Below are 23,325 nucleotides of genomic sequence, written 5' to 3' on the forward strand. Positions count from 1 at the left end.
AATCCAGAGGCCTTGAAGAAAATATTTTTCCTTTAAATATGAGCATGCTCACACTTTGCAAGGGAAATGTCAACTCTAAGGGCTCTCAGAGGGTATAATGAAGCACTATTTTAGAGCTTAGTGTTACTTAAAACTTGGTTCACATATGGCAAGTAATCAATGAATTCCGATTTTGTGTGTCATTTTTGCAAGTGTATCTTTTTCTTTTTCTCTTTTTTGCAAGAGAGACAGAGAGAGAGAGAGACAAACAGGGATAGGCAAATAGGAAGAGAGAGAGATGAGAAGCATCAACTCATAGTTGCAGCACTTTAGTGGTTCATTGATTGCTTTCTCATATGTACCATGACTGGGGGGCTCCAGCCGAGCCAGTGAACCCCTTGCTCAAGTCAGTGACCATGGGGTTAAGTCTATGATCCCATGCTCAAGTGAGCGACCATGGGCTCAAGCTGATGAGCCTGTCCTCAAGCGGTGACATTGGGGTTTCGAACCTGGTTCCTCAATGTCTCAGGCCAACACTCTATCCACTGCGCCACTGCCTGGTCAGGTGCAAATGTTTCTTTTCTTTTTTTTCTATTTCCTCCCTGCTGATTGGTCTGTTTAGGCTTTCTGCTGCTTCATGACTCAGTCTAGGAAGGTTGTATTGTTCTAGGAATTTATCCATTTCTTCTAGATTGTTGTATTTGGTAGCATATAGTTTTTCATAGTATTCTACAATAATTCTTTGTATATCTATGATGTCTGTGGTGATTTTTCCTCTTTCATTTTGGATTTTATTTATTTGAGTCCTGTGCCTTTTTTCCTTGGTGAGTCTTGCCAAGGGTTTGTCAATTTTGTTGATCTTTTCAAAGAACCAGCTCCTTGTTTTATTGATTTTTTCTATAGTTTTTCTGTTCTCTATTTCATTTATTTCTGCTCTGATTTTTATTATCTCCTTTCTTCGGCTGCAAATGTTTCTTGAAATATAGAATACCACATCTTTGTTTGCTGACCATGTTTTCAATCATCTGTAGTAAGGGAACCTCAGATAAGTTAGCAGGTGAGCTGCTGAAAACTTTGGTTTTATATACATACAATATGTACCATAACATCATGGCTGACATTTTCATAGTTTTGCTTCTCCCCCCCCCCTTGCAAAGGAATCCCAAGAGAAAATGTAATTAAGTAAATGTGTTCAAGAATTTTGCTCAGAAAAATTCAAAATGTTTCCTAAGTGCGAGAGTCAGATAGGTAATGTGACTAGATGAGGGGAGGTGGGGGCTCAAGCCCCAAGGCTTCTAACTCATTAGCTCCAGTGGGGAGAGAGCTGAGAATGTATTTTGGACAAGTTTCTTGGTGATGCCCATGCTGCTGGTCTAGAGAACACACTTCAAGAACTGCTGCTCCACTTTCTGCTCACTGATGGTCTGGATGGATTACTACAGTGTTCGCTAAACAATCCTTACACAGTATGGGTGGTACCAAATTGGTGTCTTATAGAGTTCCTTTAGAGTAGTAGTTATTATATCAGTTGGACAATTAACTGAGCATGTAGTACATACATGTCCTCCGAGGGCATAATGCTGGCATCCGATCCTGGGAGAGCTAAGGACCTACAGAAAAGGTAGGGTTTCCTTTTCTTTCCACCACTTCTCTCCATTCAGACTGGGTGCCATGTCAAAGACCAGGTATAGGGCTTGTGCCATTTGTTCCTCGGGTGGACTGGCAGTTTCTATTATAAGTAGAGCCAGCCCTGAACTTGTGAATAGGCATTTCAATCCCAGGCTGGGAGGAAATTGGGGTGGGGCAAGGCATGCTGAACAGTGTGTTACTGCAGCCTTCTATCTTGTTCCTACTCTTTGAAATGCTGTGTCATTTGCATCTGTTTGGAAACAGAATGGGATTAAAGCCAACAGCATAAAACAAAAGGCTACTTCATTCTCATTCCTGCCTCCCCGCACCCCCAAACTCTGGTCACCATACCCAGCACCACTGGAGTGAACAATCCTTTTGGTGCACTGCAGAGCATGGAGTCCCAGTCCTAAACAGACACACGTATCTGGTTATTCATGTCAACACAGATCCTCTGCACCATGGTGTATAGTATAATGAGAGGACTGTGTTTCCAGCCTAGCCTTCTAGCTGATGGCACTAATGCCAACTTGGACTATCCTGACCCCCCCCCCCCCCGCCTCTGCTTTCTGAGCTAGAAGATTTTTCAAGGAATAATGTGGATGTGGTTAGTCAAGAACAATAAGACAAAGCAAAACAAGACACCTCCCTTTAAGAAAAACTGAGCAAGAGCTTTCTGAGTTTTTCTAAACAAGGAAGCTACTCAATGCTTTGCTGAAAAGGAGGATGGGGCACATTTTTACATATGTGATGGTTCACTTTTTTGCTAAATAAAAAGGGGATGAAAAGTACATCAGGTCCTGGCCAGGTAGCTCAGTTGGTTAGCATGTCATCCTAATATTCCAAGGTTGCAGGTTCAATCCTCAGTCAGGACATACATAAGATCCACCAATGAATGCATAAATAAGTGGAGCAACAAATTGATATTTCTCTCTCACTTTCTCTCTCTCTCTCTCTCTCTCTCTCCAATCAACTAAAAAAGAAAGTACATCATCATTTTGTCCTTATAGAAAGATATGACATCAGATTACGGAGATATTATTTCTCTTGAGAGGGGGGACTGATACTCTCAATGATGAGAACCATTTAAAATCATCCAGAAACCAGGACAGGGATGAAACAGATAGTATAATACTTCTTATGTGGGTAACAGGTTGCTTTTCTTCCTTGAGTGCCTGATTATAAGAAAGTACTAAGCACATAATGGTGTTTTAAATCACCTCCCTCAACCTCCACCCTAAGGAAAGCTCAGATGACACATCCAGTTTTTATAAGAATATAATTCTTTCTAAAGATTGAAAGATAGAGAAGACAGTCATGCTTAAGTGCAGGTACTGAATTACACCATCTCCCACACCCCCAGCCCTTCAAGAAAACTTGCTAAGGACCTTAAAAGTACCATTTCAAGTGGCACAGGCTTTCACTGACACCAGCAAATCGTTCCTAGTGGAGAAGAATAGAGACCTTGCCTTGGGCCCCATGGGGCTGATGAAAAATAAATTTAAAACCAACTCAAGCCATCTTGGGGATCATCAGTCATCCAACCTGTGGGATTCACAGACACCTAGGCAAGCTAATCTCTATAGGGGAAACACTCTCTCCTCAGTCATATGTGCTCTTGGCTTTTTTATAAGCAGTGAACCATTCTGGTTCCATCAGGGTGTGTGTGTGTGTGTGTGTGTGTGTGTGTGTGTGTGTGTGTGAGAGAGAGAGAGAGAGAGAGAGAGAGAGAGAGAGAGAGAGAGATGGGAACTGGAATGGAAGAAATGGCAAGTCAGGGTTAGCTGATCCTCTGCGTTGAAAGTTGGTCTGGCCGAACTAAAGTCATCACAAGGGCACTTAATATAACCTCTTGGTGCTTTAATGTTTTGGGTTCTTTTCCTTTTTATGTGAGGGAAGGGGAGATAGTAAGACAGACTCCTGCATATGCCTTGACAAGGATCCACCTGGCAACTCCAGTCTTGGGCCATTGCTTGAATCAGCTGAGCTATTTTTAGGACCTGAGGCTGACGTGTTTGGACCAACTGAGCTATCTTCAGTGCCCAGGGCCAGCGCTCAAACCAATCAAACCATGCTGCAGGAGGGGGAAAAGAAGAGAAGGTGGAGAGGGAAGAGGAGAGAAGTAGATCATCACTTCTCTTGTGTGCCCTGGCTGGGAATTGAACCTGGGACATCCATAGGCTGAGCCAAAGCTCTATCCACTGAGCAAACCTGCCAGGCCCTGTGCTTTAATGTTTTAACAGAATGAAATCTAGTGAAAAGTCTTTTTTTTTCTTTTCCTGAATATTTTTCAAACAGATCAAATAAAACATTTGAGGGTGGGTAAGAAGAGAGGTAACTTTTAAAACTTTTACTTATTTCGTTGACTCTGTAACTGCTTCAGGACTAGGTTAGGAGATTAGCTTGGGCAATGAAGAGCAGGGCATACAGAGCTATATGTGTTAAATAGCAGAGACAAACTTCCTCCAAGTTTTCAAGCATATTTAAGGATCCAAACCCGAGAGTTGATGGAAATATAAAGGGAAAAAAAGAAGATGCAGAGGGAGCTCTTTAAATTTTGATTTCCTGTAAAACAGCTTCAGATTGAAATTATTTTTAAATGTTATTATGGAAAAATGTAAACATATGTAAAATAAACATTTTTATAACCCCCTCTCCATTGTATTCTTCACTCTCTTCAGCAGTTATCAACACATGGCCAATCTTATTTCATCTCAGTCCCCACTGATTTACTTCCCTCCCACATTGTTTTGAAGCAAACCTCTAAGATAAACTCCTTTAGGGATAAAGTTTATTCTACCAAGACTGGAGATATCCCAAAACTTAAGGATAGGAAGAAACTCGAAGAGATAACTATCCTGGTTGTTCTGTTTGTCTTCCCCTTCCCCCGCCCCAGAGGCATTTGCCAGCATCCTCTGTAGTGCTGTGTGCTGGAACTCTGCTCATCAGGGACTGAATCTCCAAGCTCACTTCTTTCACTTGCAAGTAGTATTTCCCATTGCCCTCTGGTTGGTTTCTGACAAGGGGAAACACCAGCAGGAGATTTGAAGGTGGGAGAAGAGATTGTGGTATTCATTCCAGCCAGAGCTACAACTCTGTGTCCTCATTCCATGGTTCTGAAGTGGCCGTGTCCCTTCTAGCTCGTATTTATAAGGCATCCCCTCTAACATGGTTGCAGCTTTGGCTTCAGACCTAGGGCGTTAAAGCTGCCCCACTATTTCTTGTCTCAGTGCTTCACCATCACTTGACTTGGACTTCTGAGTCACCTATAAGAATTCATGGGCCTTGCACTCAACTGAGAGCTGAACATAAACCAAGTGTTCAAGACTGTCTTGAATGGACCTGATTCCCCCCAAGCAAATACTTTGCTGCCTTTTCAAGAACAAATAAGTCAACATCATCTTTCAAAGTAGTTTCTTTCTCTTCATATTCTTAATGCCATTCCATGGAAATGCAGGAAAGAAAAGAAGTCAGGTAGTTCATTGCCATTATATGATGTCCTTTCCTTGGACATATTTGCAAGTAATTGACATCAAGGAAGAAAGATTTGGCAAGAAATGGAGTGCTCAGAGAGATAAAAGAAAATTGTTCCTGTGAAACAAGATTTCCTTAGGAGGACATTCTGATTCAAGCTTTATACACATGATTTCTCTCTTCAAAAGCTAAAGCATGGGCTGCTTAAACAAGTTAGCTACCCACGTGGCCCAGGAGCACCTCTTATCTTGTACCAGTGGTCTTAGATTTTTTTTTAAATGGCAATTTATGGTAGCAGAATTTTTTCTCACTTCTGGTGAGAAAAAATGAGGCCCAAGGCAATCATGACTTCTGGAGTGTATGCTGGATGATGTTAGCTGCTTTATTAAATAAATGCTATAAAGTTCCCTTAGTTCAAAGATGTCCAAACATGCAAGCGAGTTTGATTATTGTTATGGTGAGGAGTTAGAAGAGAACTAGGACCCATTTTTGGAAAGCTGTCTGTATCTAACAGTATGCTCTGAAGCTGTTTTAAAGCAAATTTAATCTTTAGAGGCACAGATATCTCAAGGAGACACTTGGAAAATTGTTATGACAATTACTATCGAAAATTCTTAAGACTAAGACTGCTCTTTTGTGTCTCTCTCCCTCTCTCCCTCCCTTCTCTTTCCGAGGGAGATATTTGGAGAGCCAAGCCCATGATATTGATTACACACTTTATAAAGTTCAATAAAACACACATTTATTGAACTATTACTATATGTTGATCACTGTGGGAGAATAAAGAGACAAATACATCACAGTTCCTGCTCAGCATATCACGGTCCTGAGAATTAGACAAAATGACTGTTGTGTAAGGCAGAGGGAACATCCATCCTGTGTCAGATTGGTCTGGGAAGCCTCTGCTTCCTACACACCAGCAGGGTAGTGATGAGGCCATTCAAACACCAGTCAGTCAACAAATATTAAGTGCTAGAATTAGAGGAGTCTTGACTAAAAATACAAGGTCCCAACTCTCTTCATTAGAAATTTTCAATGTATTAGCAGAGATGCTTATCCCATTAGGATACTTGCGATTTCCTCATTCATTCAGCTATCAAACATGTATTGAGTCCCTACCATTTTCCTAGCATTATGATAGATAATAGAGATAGAAATATGAGTATTTCAAGGGGTGTACAGTTTAACGAAGGGATAGATTTATAAATGACTGTCTTAAAATGTCACAGTTGCTCTTATGGAAGTTTATACAGAGCACAGGGGAACATAAAGAGGAAGCAGTTAATCCTACTGGGAAGGGGTAAAAAAATGCCTTCGTAGAACACTTTACCTTTGACCTGATTCTAGAAATATGAGTAGATATTTGCTCAGCAGATGGGGATGATGGCTGAGGGGTGGGTGTGCAGAAAGGGATGAGATTCCAGGCATCCAAGTTACCGCCATCTTCATGGATCAGGAAGCCCCTGGTGTCCAGGGTACTGATTCTTGTAGTGGGTACTGGGCACCGTGGGGAGAAGATGCTGGGGGGGGGGAGGCTGTGGTCAGACCACAGAGGGCTGCTGTGTCATGGGAATAAGTCTGATTCTTTTTCCTGCAGGCCCAAACTGTGCCTCTAAGGCGACAAGCACCTTCTCTCTATCACGCAACCCATGAGCTCCCAAGCACAGGAGACACTGAGGGGCCACCTACCTTGTGACGGGGCAGTCTGTGCAGTTTTCCTGGGCTGGCCCCCAGCACTTGGCACACGAGGCGTCACAGATGTGGCAGCGGCCGTGCTCAGCAGTGTATTCTCCTGGGGAACAAAATCTAGTTGTTTACCTCATTTCCACATGGCAGAGCTGCCCGGGCTGTCAATCTGAGGGCAGCCGGACCTGCCTGTGGCTGCTACACGCAATGGGGACAACACAGAGACAGAAGAGAACTTGAATGGCTTTAGTCACCCGTCCTCAATCCAGACCTTATAATAACAACTGCTCTTCTCCCAAGGGCCCTGGATGTTGAAACCTCAGAAACTTATGAGGCAATAACATAATCCTGGACCTAATCAAAATGTGTTACAGATTTTATAAGTAGAGGGAAGCCAAGGGGACTTCCTATAGGACCCCTTCAATGAGCTCCTGTTGACTTTCTTGTTTAAGGCTGAAGGCTTATGGGCCACGGAGACCCCAGTTATAACCTTGGTTCCAGTCAAGCAACAAGCCAGATCCACCTAACTCTTGTCTCATCACTCTGGGGAGGATTGTGATTACTTGTCAAAAAGGGGAGTTGAAGCTTGGCTGTCATTTGATAGATGTCAGCTGCATCTCACCCTGAAAGAGTAACAACAGAAAGAAATAGCCAGAGAAGTCTTCATTTTATTGGAAACACTATCTTTTCTAAGAAAAAACACACTTGAGGACTTTCCACAAAAGCGAGTCCAGCCTCACTAACTTCTTGTAAACATTGAAGAAATTACTTCCATGGACACAGACAGCACTACGGTGATTATAAGAGTGAAATGGCAGTGGGGGAAGCAGAGGAGGGTAAAAGGGGGTAAAAGGTGTTGGAAGGAGCCTTGACTTTGGGTGGTGAACACACAATACAACATACAGATTTTGTATTATAAAACTGTACACCTGAAACCTATATAATTTTATTAACCAATGTTACCCCAATAAGTTCAATTAAAAATAAACCATACCATAATTTTGTATACTTTGAATATATTCAATTATATTTGTCAATTATTCTTCCACAAAGTTGAAAAAGAAAAACAAAAAAATTACTCCCTTGGCAAAACTCGTAGAGAGAGGTGAACCTCATTGACAGTGATAATCTAATGATGGGTCTCTTTGAATTCAACTATCTGCTCACATTATCCTTATCCTCTCCTCCCATTGTCTTAAAAGAAATTGATTTAAAAGGAACTGAAGTTCCTTCAATCTGATTCAAAGAGCCACTTTGAATGGTTTAGGAACTGATCATGCTCAAGAACCACAGATTCAGATTTCAGCAGTCACAACCTTCACTTGCCTCCCACTTCAACTTTTATGGCCCTGTAAGCATGTCTGAGTGTTGTCAATATGGATCCCACCAGAGGGGTGAGGTAGCAGGACTCACCTGTGGTTTAATCAATTACTTAAACTTGTAAGATTTCCTCCCTTATTTATTGTAGCCATATGGAAAGAATCCCTGGAAACATAGATTTGACTGGTGAGGAATAGAGGGAAGTCTACTCCTCTGCCCTTCCCCATAATTTTAGTGAATGAGTACAGCTTAGTGGGTGAGGTAAAACTCATACATATAAACTGTCCACTTGCTAGCACTAAACCCCCAAAATGAGGAAGCCTTAGAGTGAGTAACTAGTGGGAGGAAAATGTGCAAATTTGCAAGTTGTTCACTGCACAAAATGCCTGCCCAAAGGGTCAGGTGGAGTTGGAAATCCAGCCATGTTTGGTGGTATTGGCTACCTCTTTGTAAGGAGTGCCTTTTACTAGTTTACAAAAAGGTGTTACAATGGGCCAGTTGCAGTCTTGGTAATCAGCATTCCCAAGGCAGAAAAAAAGCTGGGACTTCTGTTTGGTAAGAGTGCTGACTTCAAATTGGGACTATCACTCAATATAGGCATCATATTTATGCAGCCTTCCTTTTTATTTTAATTGAATTTATTGAGGTAACAATGGTAACCTTGGCTGTAGGAGGGGAAGAGAGAGATAGAGAGAAAGGAGAGGGGTAAGGGTGGAGAAGTAGATGGGCGTTTCTCTTGTCTGCCCTGGCAGGGAATTTAACCTAGGACTCACACACACTGGACCGACCGACGCTCTACCACTGAGCCAACCGGCCAGGACCTGAACATCTTTTCATATGTCTATTGGCCATCTGTATGTCTGCTTTGGGGAAGTGTCTATTCAAGTTCTTTGCCCATTTCTTAATTAGACTGTATTTTTTTGTGTATGTGTGTGTATGTGTGTGTGTGTGTGTGTGTTTTACTTATTCAGGCTCCCCTATTCCACTTTTTAATTATTGCCCAAGTGTAATCTCTTTTACTTTATCAGGAGGCACAACCAATTGGGTAGTCTAGGCACCAGCAAGATAAAGAGCAGAGAATGTGGGGCAGACCTGGGTGGAACAAGTAGACCTTGCCTACATTGTCAATGCCAACAATTTGTGTTGGATGATAGTTGTTTATCTTTCAAAATATATGTGCTGAGTGGAACAGTAATGGGGGAGTATCACAAAGGCTTCTAAATCCAAAGGAAGTGTTTTCTAGAAAAATGAAGGGTCATAGCTTGTTCATTCATTCATTCATTCCATGGATAATTTTTGAACACCTATGCACCAGGTACTAAGTGAGATTTAGAATTATACAAATTAAAAAGGCCCTGCTCTTGGGTTCTCAAAGATTTTTGAGAAGAATAATTCATACAGAGCTAGTTATAATCCAAATACTGGCCAAGAGCCTTAGACTTTCTTGGACAGTCTAGATTAAAGTGTGAAATAGAAAAGCAAGGTCATACACTGGAGTCTGTTAGACCTAGAGGCAAAGACCATTATTTTGCCTTAGCATCGGTATCTATACAAAATGACACTGGTGTTGCTTCTCCTAACTCTTGCTTTTTTTTTTTTTTTTTTTTTTTTTTTGAGAGTCGAGGAGAGAGAGAGATGGGAGAGATACAGAAAGGGAGAAAGATGAGAAACATCAACTCATAGTTGTGGCAATTTAGTTGTTCATTGATTGTTTCTCATACATGCTTTGACTGGGAGGCTCCAGCCAAACCAATGACCCCTTGCTCAAGCCAATGACCTTGGCTCAAGCCAGCAACCTTGGCCTTCAAGCCAGTGACCTTTGGGCTCAAGCCAGTGACCATGGGATCAAGTTGATGATCCCACACTGAAGCCAGTGATCTGTGCTCAAGCTGGTAAGCCTGCACTTAAGCTGAATGATCTCACACTTAAGCCAGTGACCTCAGGGTTTTGAACCTGGGATCTCAGTGTCCCAGGTTGACTCTCTATTTACCGTGTGACTCTCTATCAGCTATGTACTTCTCCTAACTCTTGCTACCCATACACCTTAATCTCCATGGTATATTAGATCCAATGCTGGGATGGAATTTTAAATTAAATACACCTTACTCTGCTAAATTGAGTGCTACTTATATTGTTCTGAGAATTACACCATATCTACACACAAAGTCTCCTTTGTAGTTACAGATGATTCATGGCTAGGTCAAGCAAGGGTTATTTGGATATTACTGTAAAATTTTTCAATTCTCCTGTGTCTTTTTTTCTGTCTCCTTTTTGGCTTCCAAAAGCCAGTAGGTGATACTGATATCCTGGCCTCATACTTCCTTGACCTTCTCAACTATCATGGCTTCTATTGGCATTCACAAAGATATAATCACCTTAGGTATAATCATCATTTGGAATTGCTCTATCTCTGAGATTTCACACAGCCTTATGCCCCACTCTGATGAGTACTTGATCATCCTTTCATTCATCTTTCAAGTTGCCTCTTACATTTCCCACTGGAGCTATGTCAGACCTTTCCAAGACCCAACTTCCACCCATTCTTTCTCAGAAAGTGACTTCACTACCTAATTTGCTGATAAGATACCGAATTTCCAAGCATCCTTCTTATCAGTGTCAAAATTCCTATTTTCTCCTTAACTATTCACTTGCTCCTGTCTTTCAGGAAGGCATGTCTCTTCTCCTGGCCATTGTCAACCCTGCATATAATACTCTTAATCTTGCTTCAGATTTGTCCACAGGTTATCTCTGTCTTTAGTTTTTTCCTCTACATCTTCCATTAACTGCTGAGCTATAAAAGTTCTCCCCAACACAATACTTTCCAAGTACTATTTTTTTTATATGTGACCTTAAAACATGTTTTTCCTCCTACCATCTGGTAACAAAATGAAGAAAACTTCATAACCTTGAAGCTTATGTAAGCAAGTCAGTGTAGGACAGCTTAACTGTACCTCTCTCAAGTTTGCATGCTTCTTAACTTTAGAGCAAACTCTAGCTTTAGAACAGATGAGGCTAGAGGGACCTGCCTTAATTTTAATATTTATGTGGATGTCCAATTAGTTATATAAACAACTGCCCCCAGCCCTTGCAGGCACAAGTTTCCTACTGCACATTTGAAACCATTGGAACCAGATTCCAAGGACATAATGAAGTTGCTGTTTTGGTGGGGGAGGGGGGTTGTTTTTTTTGTTTGTTTTTGTTTTTTTGGTTGTTGGAGCAGCAAATTCTTCTCATCTGTCTCTGTTGCACAACAAAGCTGAATGTTTATGACAGGAATGATACACAACATTTTTAGAAAAAAAAAAACTCTTAGCACAGAAATCAGGGGCCAATATTTTGTTTTACACCTCATTCTACAAGCTCCTCCTTCTAGTGTCTTCATCTATTATTATTATGTCCAAATTGTCTTCCACCTGTGATCAAATATTTTTCATTCCCCTTTTACTTCCTTTCTCATGTCATCCTACAGTAGTTCAAGGGTGTCAAAGTAGTGTCTTATGGGGAGAAATGATGTCTCAAAAGTTGAAGACACAGCTTAAAAATTAGTACTTGTAGATTTAAAAATTTACAATAAGTTGTGTGTTCTGCTTGTTTCACTTCTTGAGAACATTACAGCATGTGTTTGTGTTAGCAAGCCTAAGTTACAAATAAGCATTATGAAATCTTCCACAATAGGTAATCATTTATTATATCATGCACAGCTACTAAACACAGTTGAGAATAACATAATAAAGGGCTGAACTATCTAGAAGAGCTTCATTTCTCTTTAGAAATGCCATGTTGTCTTTTGCATCTTTTAGTATTTATTTATTATAGCTGTTTTTTTTTGTAGAGTTTAAGCAAATAAGTATCTAAACTGAGGTATATAGGTAGACAGATTATGAAGTGAGTCTAAAATAACTTTTTTTTTTTTTTTAGCAAAGGTGACTGGTAAGAGAAGATGAAAGGAGCATTTGAGGAGAAATCAGCCATTTGTTTTTTGATCTGCATAAGTCAGTGAGCAGCCTTGGGGTACTGAATTACTTGTAGACCTCTATTTATACACTAATACTCAGATGCCAGGAATCATAGAATGTGACTTTCCTGAATGACTACAATCACAAGTGCTCATCAAATAATACTATGTTTTTGCACAAATGTCAATACCTAGTTTCTAACTTAAGGTACCACTGTGTAATAACAGTTTTCATCAGCATAAATCCATATATTTATTACTTTTCACCAGCTACAATAAATAATTGGTTATACTTTTCAACTCATTATATTATATACTAATGAAATAATTCAGTTTTTAAAGCGGCATCAAATGTGAAGTTTTATAGCAAAGCTCAAGATATGAGGCCATCCACCGATGGCTAACATCTTTACTTAAAAATCTACACCTTAAGTAAAAAGACTTTTACTAAGAGTCTTCAACCTTTTTCATCCCTTAGCACACATAAACTAATTACTAAGATTCTGTGGCACACCGAAAAATATATTTTTTGCCAATCTGATAAAAAATATAGGTATAATTTTAATTCATTTACACTGAATGGCTATTGCTGTGTTGGCTATTGTCATATTTTTGATTTGACAATCTAAGGAAAATGAGGTCAATGGCCCTAACTAAATAATCAGGATTGCATGTTTTAAAAATTCTTGTGGCACACCAGTTGAAAATTGCTGGTTTATACAATTATCCAGCCTTAAAAAGGAAGGACATCTTTTTTTTTTAATTTATTTTTTGAAAGAGACAGAGACAGAGTAAGAGAAAGGGACAGATAGGAACAAACAGACAGTAAGGGAAAGAGATAAGAAACATCAATTCTTCATTGAAACTCCTTAGTTGTTCAGTGATTGCTTTATCATACGTGCCTTGACTGGGGGGCTACAGCAGGGTGAGTGACCCCTTACTCAAGCCAGCGACCTTGGGCTCAAGCCAGTGACCTTGGACTTCAAGCCAGTAACCTTTGGGTTCAAGCTAGTGACCCTGGGGTCATGTCTATGATCCCACACTCAAATCAGTCCCCCCTCGCTCAAGCTGGTGAGCCCATGCTCAAGCATGAGCCTGCACTCAAGCCGGAGACCTCAGGGTATCAAACCTGGGTCCTCTGTGTTCCAGTCCTATGCTCTACCCACTTCACCACTGCCTGGTCCGGCAAGGAGGGCCATCTTGACACTTGCTACAACATGGATGAATCTGGAACACTTCATGCTAAATGAAATAAACCAATAATAAAAGGAGAAACATTGCATGATTCCGTTTATATGAGGTACCTAGAGTAGTCAAAATTCAGTGGGACAGAAAGTAGAATGGTAGTTGCCAAGGGCTGGAGGGGAGAGGTAAATGGGGAGATAGTGCTTAATGGGTACCAAGTTTCAGCTGGTGAAGATGAAAAGTTCTGGAAATGGATGGTGGCAATGTGAAGGTAATTAATGTCATGGAACTGGATGGCAAATTTTATGTTATGAACATTTTGCCACAATTTTAATAAGTCTGTATGATGAGTTTGTTCCTTTGCAGGCCAAATTTAATTTTAATTAAAATACTCAGGATTGTTTATCCATTGGGGATGGGTCCAAAGAGCACTAACCATCTTGGGGAGTCAGTTTGTTGAACTGAAGCTTAGGAAATCTCTTGTGAGAATAGAAGTAAACAGATAAATGGATAGAGCTTGTAACAGAGACATCTGGCAGATGGAACACTTTGCTTTTTCTTTTCATCAGGATCTATAAGGGCAGAGTGACCATCGAGAAAAGTTCGGCTTTCAGAGACTAGAGGTCTCTTTATATTTTATTTTTTTCTTGCCTTTTGGCTAGGGTGCTACCACTTTTCTACCTCATCCTCTCAAAAACAACTTCCACTTTTCCTCCTCCACAGGGTTTTCTGATTGCCAACACTTACCTTTTTTGGTCTCACTGTTTTTTCATTCTTAGGTTCTGGGGTTCACCTGTTTGGTTTGTGCAGATGCCCTAAAATGCTACTCTGATACCCCCATGGGTTGGCACTCCACCAAAAAAGGATGGATTGAAGAAATCATGGCCCCAACCACTTCTAAATGTTTAGCTTACTTCAGTCTGCACATTGTCCAAAGGTCAAGGTATTAAGAGTTGATCCTTTTCATTTCCACTGTTACTTTGGGCCCTGACCTCTATTAGGCTACTATAAAAATGTATCTGAAGTGAAATCTTGGCCAACACACCTGAATGATGTGATCTACACACCAATGTTGGTGATGTAGCAAACACATAGGATCCCATTCATTGATGCCTACCATGTTACAAATGGTGATGTATGTAATGTTTAACTTAAACAACATCCCCTTTTATAAATGAGAAACTGAGGCCCAGAGAGATGAATAATCCTGCATGAATTAATTCAAATAGCCAAGTGACAGAGTTGGGCTGTGACCCAGCTATATCTGAGCCTGAGCCCATGCTCTTCCTGCAATATTTCCTGATTAATTCCTATAATCCTGGTCCTGATTAATTTCCTCCTTTGGTGTTCCAACTAGCTTTGCTATTTATAAAAAGACAGAACTGAGCAAATGTCTTGTTTAAACCACTTGGTGAGGAAAGGGTATCAAGAGGGAAGTCATTGTGAAAATAAATGAACTTTAAGCAGGCTTATTGCACAAGGCATATTCACTCATTGATTGAATATACCCTCAAAATTTATATTTTCTCTGATAAAATGGCACCATTGATTAAAAGTCAATTATATTTATCAAATTGAGATTTTACAAGCTGTTTGTTCTGTTTACTAGGTTAGAAGCCCTGCCCCCCCCCCCATTTTTTGAATGAATAAAATAATTGGTTTGAGTTCTAAACAGGGATTTTCTGCTTGAGAGCTGTCTGAAAACAAAATAAATTGGCTGTTCAGAAATAACTTATAACCGGAATTACTTTTACTCCTTTCTGTTTCTCCAGTTCATATGAAAATCGTATAGATGAATTGATTCCAGTATATTTTTGTCTTAAATTAAGGGAATTCTGCATTGACTCTATGCTAGTGAGAAGTCATTCTAAGTCCTAGCTTAAGTGTGCTAAAATTAAACAGATGCTGAACAGTTGCTTGCAAGGTAGACATGGGATGGGGGTGGGGAAACACAGGCACAAGTGTGATTATTACCTGCAATTAGGGTTAACTTATAAAGCAGGGTGATGTAGGTAGAAATCCATGTATTCCCTGTCTGAGATATATAAAAAGTCTAGCCAGTCTCTTTATTTAACAGGCTGTCGTTGCTATTCCTGAAGTAAGCCTTACATTTCTACAAGTTCTCTAGTGCACTTATTCCCTCTGCTCCTCAGAAGCGGGATTTTATCCCCCAAGGTTCCCACCGTTTGTGGCTGCAGAGAGACTTCTGTCATGGAGAAAATTGTACATTAGCCGATGGCAGCCAGTGACGGGATGTGTGTCGTCCAGTACTTAGTGACAAGGAAGTGAGCCTAATCTGAGAGAATAACTTGTTTACCTTTTGGAAAATATTACCGATAGCCTGAGGCAGGTTACACCTAGGAGACGCTGAGAAAGTGAATGACTTGAAAGGAGAGGCTGTGGACTGGAGTCTCCCTGTAAACCCACGAGGCAGCACAGTGCTAGTGAGTACTAAAGGGTGTAGCATTGCCTTTTATTTTGCAGGCAACGACGATGGCAGGTGAGAGTTTCAGGATGTGGCCCATGGAGCCACAGTCTTGGCACTTCTGAACTAAACAAGGGTCCTTGAATGTAGATGGGTTACAGCCTAAAGTTCTTCCCTGGGAGCTTAAAATTATCAAAATGTTCCCTGTGATGGTATAAGTCCTGAAACCCAGGCATAAGGGTAAGACTTATTATCCACTTTCATTTCTGTGGTGACCAAATGACTTTCCTGCTCTGCTTTCATAACTTGCTCTTAAACCCTTCAAAGTACCACTGTTCTCACTTCTCCCCTCCAGTGCCCTATGGGAGGGAACATCCTCAAATTACCCTCCTTCCCTCCCTCTGGATCAAACACACCAAAAGTGCTGACTTCACCTTTCCTCAAGCCCCGCCTGCTGGTGCTAAAACACGGCAGTCTAATCACTTATTCAGAGATGCTCCTGGAAAGAGAAAGAAGTTGCCTCCCAAGGCCTATGGTTCCATGTGCACTGTAGCTAGTAACAATTTAGTCTTTTACTGAGTCACTGTGAACACTGCTCACCCACAAGCAGTGGATACTGCCTTCTGAGAGATCTGTTGGTGTATCTAGTGACAGTTCTGCATGGTACAGGGCTCCCAGGATCCCTCAGTCCCTTAGTGACTAGGGAAGTATTTGATTAGTCAGGCTGTCACACATTTTATTGGGAGTGACCAAACTGTACTTAAAAAAAAAAACAAAAAAAACAACCACTCAGTGTGGAAGGAAAGAAGGGACCAAATTTTGCAGGGTGCCTACCGAGTTCCAGCACAGAAGGAGGCACCATGTTGGGTAAATTCACACATTTTGGTGTCATCCCACCTGGGTTTGATTTTGGTTTTCTTCTCCATCTGTTTGACATTAATCAAATCGTATAGTTCCCTGATGGTTCTCATCTGTGTATTGTGGATAATACTCTCATTCACACAGAATGTGGATGGGATCCACTGAGAACACCGACCAAAAGCATGGTGGATGGCAGAATGCTAGTTATAATTGTCAGATACTTTGAATGTCTCTCACTAATCTCCAATGATCATGTAGAATGGGGGCATCAGCTCTATCTGACCAAATAAGAAATCTAAGCATCAAAATGCGAACCATGTGAACATCATTTGAACCTTGGTCTGACTGGACTCCAAATGATGCCTTTTCTACTACCCCTGAGGGGACTTGACGTATATACAGGCAGCATATGTTGGTGACAACGAGGCACCTGAAATTAATGACCCTAGAGGCTGAGAAAACAATTCAGCTGCAAGACACAGCCCAGGCTAGCTAGTCTTTATATAACTGCCCCCTCAGAGCAAGACTCCCCGCTCCAGGGCAAAGGCACTGCACTGTGGACAGTCTCAGAGCCGAGGCAGTGCCCTTCTCAGGCTGCTGGCATCATGTGACATCAAGGTTTGTCAGAAGCAGGTGACTCTCTGTAGGAACGGTAACACAAGGCTTCTTCCCAGTCTGGTTTCACCAAGAAGGTTTAGAACGTGGGACGCTGGGCCCCCGCTGTGGGGTGCGCACCACACTTGGAGTCTCCTATCGGTGAGTGGCCGGGAGGGACTTTGCTTCCATACTTGGCAGGTATTGGGACAAGTGGTACCGTTTTCTCTCTCAGGGAGGCTGGAGCACATACACAGATGAAAATGGGGGCAGTATCGTATGTTGCGAACCTGTGTGTGTTCTGGATTGGGTAGGGGTGGTAGTGTTGTGAGGCAGGAGGCCTTGGAATTCCCTGTATGTTAGAGAGAGACAGAGTCTCCGGGGTTTCTCTGCCTACCAACCTCCATCCACGTGGTTTGCATCATATCAGAGCTTTAGACTCTGTGCAGAATGTGGAATGTGGGACTAGACCCTTACTGGTACCACTAGAGAGAATGCTACTCTTCTTGCACCCACTGAAGGAATCCTCTCATTATCACCATGCTTGGATGACCACGCACTGTCCTCTCTCTGTTCAGAGAAGAGACAGGCAGGATACAGGTGAAGTGCATGCATCTGGAACCAGATGTTGTAGGTGTGGATCTAGAGCTGCCTGGTGCCAGTTGGGAGAACTTGCACAAGTTATAAAGCCTCTCTGAGCCTCAGCAAACTTATCTGTACAATGGAAATTATTGCAGCTCTGTCATAATATTGTCAGAAGGATTAAATTAGTTAACACGTGAAATGTGCTTTATAAGGTACTAGCACACAGTAAGTGCTTAATAGATGTAAGCTGTTGTTTCTTCAGTGCACACAAGCAGGTGCCTTGGGTGAGTAGCATGGGAGTGGAAAGACCTATAACAGGGGTCGGGAACCTTTTTGGCTGAGAGAGCCGTGAACGCCACATATTTTAAAATGTAATTCCGTGAGAGCCATACAATATGTTTAACACTAAATACAAGTAAATGTGTGCATTTTATGTAAGACCAACACTTTTAAAGTACAATAAGTCTCTGAATTCTTTATAATAATGTTGTTATGCTGTTGCTAACCAATGATGAATAAAGTACTTCTTACCATTAATGCAACTTCTGGTGCTGCATGGGTTTGCCAATGGCTTTGTAGTCTGGTTAATATGTGGTAAGGTTAAGCTTCATGCAGGCGTTGAGACTTCGATCTGTTAAACATGATTGTAGGTTGGTCTTAACGTTCTTTAGATGTGAGAAAGACTGCTCACATGCATATGTAGAGCCAAACATTGTCAGTACAGCAATACTCCCACACTACAGTGTGTGGTATGTGACGGGAAGCGTGCTCCAAGTTTTGAGAATCAGCTGGCCGCAGGTTGAAGTTTTTCATTTCTCCCCACTTGTGTTTGCTCGCCAACTCTGCTTGCTGTCATGCAAGTCTTTGCAAATCTTCATTCAGTGACTTGAACTTATTCACCCACATGCCTGAGGCCTTCAGGTCAGCAGCTCATAGTTCAAAATCTCTGATGGAGACACCGGGGATGTAACTCAGGTCGGTGCTGTCCACTGCACACTCGTGTGGATGAGTGATGAACTTAAAAAGACGAGTACACTCACGAAATTCTCCAAAGTGCTTTGAATGACTGCAGGAGATTAGATGTGAAGCCCGCTAGCTGCTGGAGATCAAGATGTTGAGCAGGGTCAGTTGCTGTACATGCATCTTTAAACTCTCCCAGGTTTTCAAAGTATAGTAAATGACCTGTTTCAATGTCGGCAATGAAGAGTTCCAGCTTGTTTTCAAATGCAAACACTGCTTGTTGAAGGGATAAGACTGTATTTCCAATGCCTTGCATTTTCACATTCAGCTGTTTCCGATGTTCAGTCATGTCCACAAGATAGTAGAACTTCAGGAGCCACTCAATGTTAGCTAACTCAGGATGCTTAACATTTTTCATTTCAAGAAAAGTCCGAATTTCGCTCAGACAAGCCGCAAAACAGCTGAGCACCTTCCCTCTTGACAACCAATGCACATTGCTGTGCAGAAGAAGACCAAGATAATTATTCCCAACTTCATTCAGCAGTGTTTTAAACTGGCGATCATTTAAAGCTCAGGGAACAATAAAGTTTACCACCCAAATGACCAGCAACATCACCTCACCAAGCTGCTCACCACACATCTGAGCACAAAGCGCCTCCTGATGTAGGATGCAGTGAAAACTTAGGATGGGTCTCTTTTCATGTTCATGAAAAAGCGCTACAAATCCTCTGTTTTTCCCCACCATGCACGGAGCACCATCAGTACTCACAGAAATAAGTTTATCCATCGGTAGATTTTTTTCTTTAACGAACTCAGTGAAAGACTTGAATAAATCCTCCCTCTTGTTGTCTCTTTCATAGGCAAAACAAAACTTTCCTCAGGTAGTGTGTCACTGACAGCATACCTTGCAATCACTCTGAACTAGGATAAATGGCTTACATCTGTTGACTCATCCAAAGCAAAAGAAAAGAATGGTGCTGCATTTATGTCCTTCACTTGTGTTGCCTCAATTTGATTTGCCATCATGATGGTACAATCGTGAACAGTTCTTGCTGACAGAGGCATGTCTTTTATTCGTTTGATTATCTTGTCTTTATCCGAAAAGTTGTCAAAAAGTTCATTGGCAACATCAAGCATGAATGTTTTGGCATACTCCCCATCTGTGAATGGCTTTCCATTTCTCACAACTACTAAAGCACCAGCAAAGCTAGCCGAATTACAGTCACCTTGTTGGGTCCAAACACAGATTTGCTGCTGACTAGCTTGCACTCTGCACAGTAGCCCTGACATGTTTTCTTCCTGCTGTCCCCCACTGGATATTTCGATGCAAATGTAGTATGGTGTGTGTTAATGTGCCGCTTTATGTTTGACTGTTTCATCAATGCAATTTTATCATTGCATATTAGACACACTGCAGAACCTGCTCTCTCTACAAAGGCGAATTCCTCTGTCCATTCCTGCTGAAAAGTATGATACTCCTCATCTTTTTTTCTTTTAGCCATCTTCTTTGTCAAAAGGGTTTCTGCAATTAGCTAGCTCACTACTCGATTAAAAGGAGAGAAGTTTACTTCCTGACCTCACAATGACAGTGTATGTTACGCATTATCCAATAAAAATTTGGTATTGTCCCCGAGGACAGCTGTGTTTGGCTCCAGCCACCCGCAACCATGAACATGAGCGGTAGGAAATGAATGGATTGTAATACATGAGAATGTTTTATATTTTTAACCTTTTTTTTTTATTAAAGATTTGTCTGCGAGCCAGATGCAGCTATCAAAAGAGCCACATCTGTCTTGCGAGCCACAGGTTCCTGACCCCTGACCTATAAGGACTCTCAAACCTCAATCACTTCATGTTGTTTGGGTGATTTTGGAAGTTTATTTTACCCCAAAAGTTAGAGGTTTCCTTTTATTTTCCTGCCTATTACCAGGTAATGTTGTTTCTTACATTGATGTTGACTTAGAAATGATGGTAAATGCATATAAAATAACTGGAAATGATTTCCTTTCTCCACAGTTTTCACAGACTGGAGAAGAACGAACTCCAATTTTATCAACCATTTTATTAACTTGAACAAGTCAACAGGCAAGGTTCTGTTTTGTCTGTCACCAAAGGATAGTGGTTCTAGTCAGAAAAATGAGAGCTTCTGCCCTTTCACCCAACACCACAAATCCACAATTCTAGAATTATTAACTTGCTAAAAAAAATTATGGGCACCCTAAAGCAGTATTTCAGGTCAGCTGTTCCTCTACAGTATTGCACAATATTATTCCTCTTGTGGCCATATGCAAACATTTCTTAGGAATAATATAAAATTGTGACTTAAACTGGTCTTTACACAGCTCTTAACGCACTGGTCAGGAATTGGTTATGAATTAATTTGACCTTGACATAAACTGAAGGAATGTTTCTTAGACATTAGTAATTTCATAAGAGGATTCTGGCTCTACCAAAACATTCCAGAATGGCATGATTCAATGTGCTTGTCTTACCTTGTGCCTTAATGCCCTGCTGTCTCCTTTAGATGCCCTTCATGCATTCCTCTGCCTGTGGTTCCCTGGGAAAATTGCAGCCTTTGCATCCTTCCACCTAACAGAGCCAACAACTTCCCAACCACAGAGAAGTTGTATTGAGATCATAGGAGCCCCCTGTACAACACCTCTGCATTCACTGGAGACAAAAAGAGCTCTAGCAAGCCCACAGGAGACTCAAGAACAATTCAGTTCTTCCAGGAGAAGCGCAGCCTTGGCAGGAAGGAAGGCGAGTCGGTATTTGAGTCCAAAGTTTCCTCCCTTGGGCCTGACTTCTATTTTCCATCACCAAATCCATCCTGAGCCTTCCTGCACTAGTTACATTGCTGTCCTAGGTGACGGGGGCCGGGCTCTTCAGCATCATTTCTAGGGAACAGGCAACCAAGAGAACCAGTCTTGACCCTATTTTAGGGGCCCTGGGCCCAAGAGCCCAGCCATGGCCTAGGTCTGTGAGGCAGGGCTCAGCGGCCAGGACTGGGAAGCCGAAGGCTTCCTGGAAACTCAGTTTCGTGGTCCCCATGGGCAGAGCTGGTGAGTCAGGCTCTCCTCCCCTTCCCAAACTCCCTCTGGTGGCTGCCTGACCTGCTTTGACTCCTTTTTGTTTTCAAGGCTGTTCTAGATATTTATCTTAACCTCATTTTACATGGTGTGATGTGTGGCGGCCCTCAGTCCTATTGGAGGGGACCAGTTTCTTTCTCTGCTGTTTACAGTTGCCTAAAATAGGGAGAGACTGGTTGTGGAAAAGCCACCTGTGGGCTCGGAGAGCTTGAACAGTCTTTTGCTTATGCAATCATCTAGTATGATTTAGATTGTAATTTTCTAAAGCTGAATTTGTAAGAGGCCAACATTTTCTATGGTATAAAAATGGGTGCTTACTACAGTAAGCATGGATGATTGGCATGCGAAACTGCTACAACAAGCAGAGGCGCAAGAGCAAAATGTCATTGTGTGTATGGCATTAGAAGCCCAGGCCTTGGGTCAAAGGTCAGGAAACCTTTCCTGGGAAAGCTAGGGGTTTCCTAACTGTCTTTGCATTGAATTCTCAGAGCCAGGTTATGGAGATGAGCTCTGCTCTCCTTTTAAAGGTGAGGAAACTGAGGCACAGTAAATTTAAGTCATCTGAGGTCACCGAATCAGTGATAATAACACCTAACATTTATTCAGTGATGGCCATATCCTAGGATTTGTCCTGAGTGCTTCATTTGTATGAACTCAACTCTTACAATAATAACTTCTTGGTGGCCAGAATGGTGCTGGGAACAGCTGTTTTCTATCCCCACTTTTTTGTTGAGAAAGTTGAGGCAGTGAGGTATTCAATGATTTATTAAAGTGACTCAGCTTGTGGCAGAGCAGGGACTTAACCCAAAGAAGTCACACTCCAAATTTTAGTTCTTCAACCCAGCTTTCACTGCACTTCTTTTCCCAGGAAGATGGGATTATCCCAGACTCAGCTAACTTTAAATGCCACGTGTCCCTTCCACTATGCTGGAAATTCAAATAATCAGTGGGTTGCATGTGTGAGAATATGGGGCTAAGGTGAAATCATGCAACCCTAGACACCTTATTTATGCAACCTGTGACTAGTGCTTGCCTACCATTTTCTGGGGACGGTGTTGGAAAAGGCTCAGAGTCTACCCTTCATGAGACAGTCAGCCGTCTCATAAAATACAAAAAACATAAAAGCCAATATGGAATCAGGTGTTAAGCATGTAGTGCTTACACAGGGCAGCCGATTGAACCCCTCCCTGAGGACAGACCTTACTGCATGACTAGAAGATTGTTCCTAGACTTGTTTTGAGGAAGAAATACATTAAAATTGCTTTTTTTTTCTTGTACTGTAATGATTGACTTAGGCTTGGAAAAATGGGAATATGGTTAGGTGGACAAGAGGGGAAGGGGCTCATTTTGCAGGAGAAGGGAACAAAGAATGCAAATATTTTGAGGTTGAAGTAAGTATGATGTCTCTGTGACTCAAGTAAATGATTGGGTTGATTGAAGTAGAAACTGAGTTTGCTCTATTTGAAGGATCAAATGATATGCTTTGTGAGGATGCTTTGTGAACTTCATAATGCCTCATAAATAAAATATATGATTATTAATACTCCACAGGAGGGAATATATAGTACAGTGTAGTGATTGAG

General features: G+C 41.5%; 1 protein-coding gene across 2 annotated transcripts in view; it reads right to left on the reverse strand.

The window, feature by feature from the left end:
• The window catches only part of PCSK5 (proprotein convertase subtilisin/kexin type 5), a 458,607-nt gene that overhangs the window by 99,477 nt on the left and 335,805 nt on the right, over positions 1 to 23,325 (reverse strand). For both annotated transcript variants that reach the window (XM_066257063.1, XM_066257062.1), the window contains exon 21: positions 6,772 to 6,874. In XM_066257063.1, the coding sequence (XP_066113160.1) occupies positions 6,772 to 6,874 (103 nt within the window). The remainder of the gene's footprint in view (positions 1 to 6,771; positions 6,875 to 23,325) is intronic.

Source organism: Saccopteryx bilineata, chromosome 2, assembly GCF_036850765.1.
Source record: "Saccopteryx bilineata isolate mSacBil1 chromosome 2, mSacBil1_pri_phased_curated, whole genome shotgun sequence".
In the NCBI taxonomy this organism is placed as follows: domain Eukaryota; kingdom Metazoa; phylum Chordata; class Mammalia; order Chiroptera; family Emballonuridae; genus Saccopteryx; species Saccopteryx bilineata.